Raw genomic sequence first — 380 nt, 5'->3', positions numbered from 1 at the left:
CGGAGGACTCCACCGTCCTGCGGCTGCCGGTTGAAGCCTTCTCTGCCGTCTTCGAGAAGTACCCCGAGAGCTTGGTGCGGGTGGTGCAGGTGAGTCCAATTTGGGGTGGGAGCGGGAGGGGGTGTCCCTTGGGGTGGCAGGTGACCACCGATGGCTTCTTGTCCCCTTGTAGATCATCATGGTGCGCCTGCAGCGCGTCACCTTCTTGGCTTTGCACAACTACCTTGGGTTGACCAATGAGCTCTTCAGCCACGTGAGTTGGTGGCAAAATTGGGGGGGGAATCCAGGCCCAATTTGGACCCTCCCCCAAAGCCCCGTTGATGTCCCCCCACTTTGTAGGACATGCAACCGCTGAGGCTCTTCCCCCAACCACGCCACCA

At 60.5% G+C, this 380-nt stretch overlaps 1 protein-coding gene across 1 annotated transcript in view; it reads left to right on the top strand.

Moving 5' to 3' along the window:
• Positions 1 to 5: 5 nt before the first annotated feature.
• PNPLA6 (patatin-like phospholipase domain containing 6) overlaps positions 6 to 380 on the top strand; it is a gene marked incomplete at both ends in the record, with an annotated part of 12,212 nt that continues 11,837 nt past the window's right edge. The window contains 3 exons of the mRNA XM_010191064.1: positions 6 to 89; positions 173 to 253; positions 340 to 380. The exon at positions 340 to 380 is cut by the window's right edge and continues 80 nt beyond it. Coding sequence (XP_010189366.1) covers positions 6 to 89; positions 173 to 253; positions 340 to 380 — 206 coding nt within the window. The remainder of the gene's footprint in view (positions 90 to 172; positions 254 to 339) is intronic.

The sequence above is a fragment of the Mesitornis unicolor genome, unplaced genomic scaffold (assembly GCF_000695765.1).
Source record: "Mesitornis unicolor isolate BGI_N332 unplaced genomic scaffold, ASM69576v1 scaffold33418, whole genome shotgun sequence".
In the NCBI taxonomy this organism is placed as follows: domain Eukaryota; kingdom Metazoa; phylum Chordata; class Aves; order Mesitornithiformes; family Mesitornithidae; genus Mesitornis; species Mesitornis unicolor.
The sequence above is the reverse complement of the archived record's forward strand: the minus strand, read 5'-3'. Positions and strand labels throughout refer to the sequence as shown.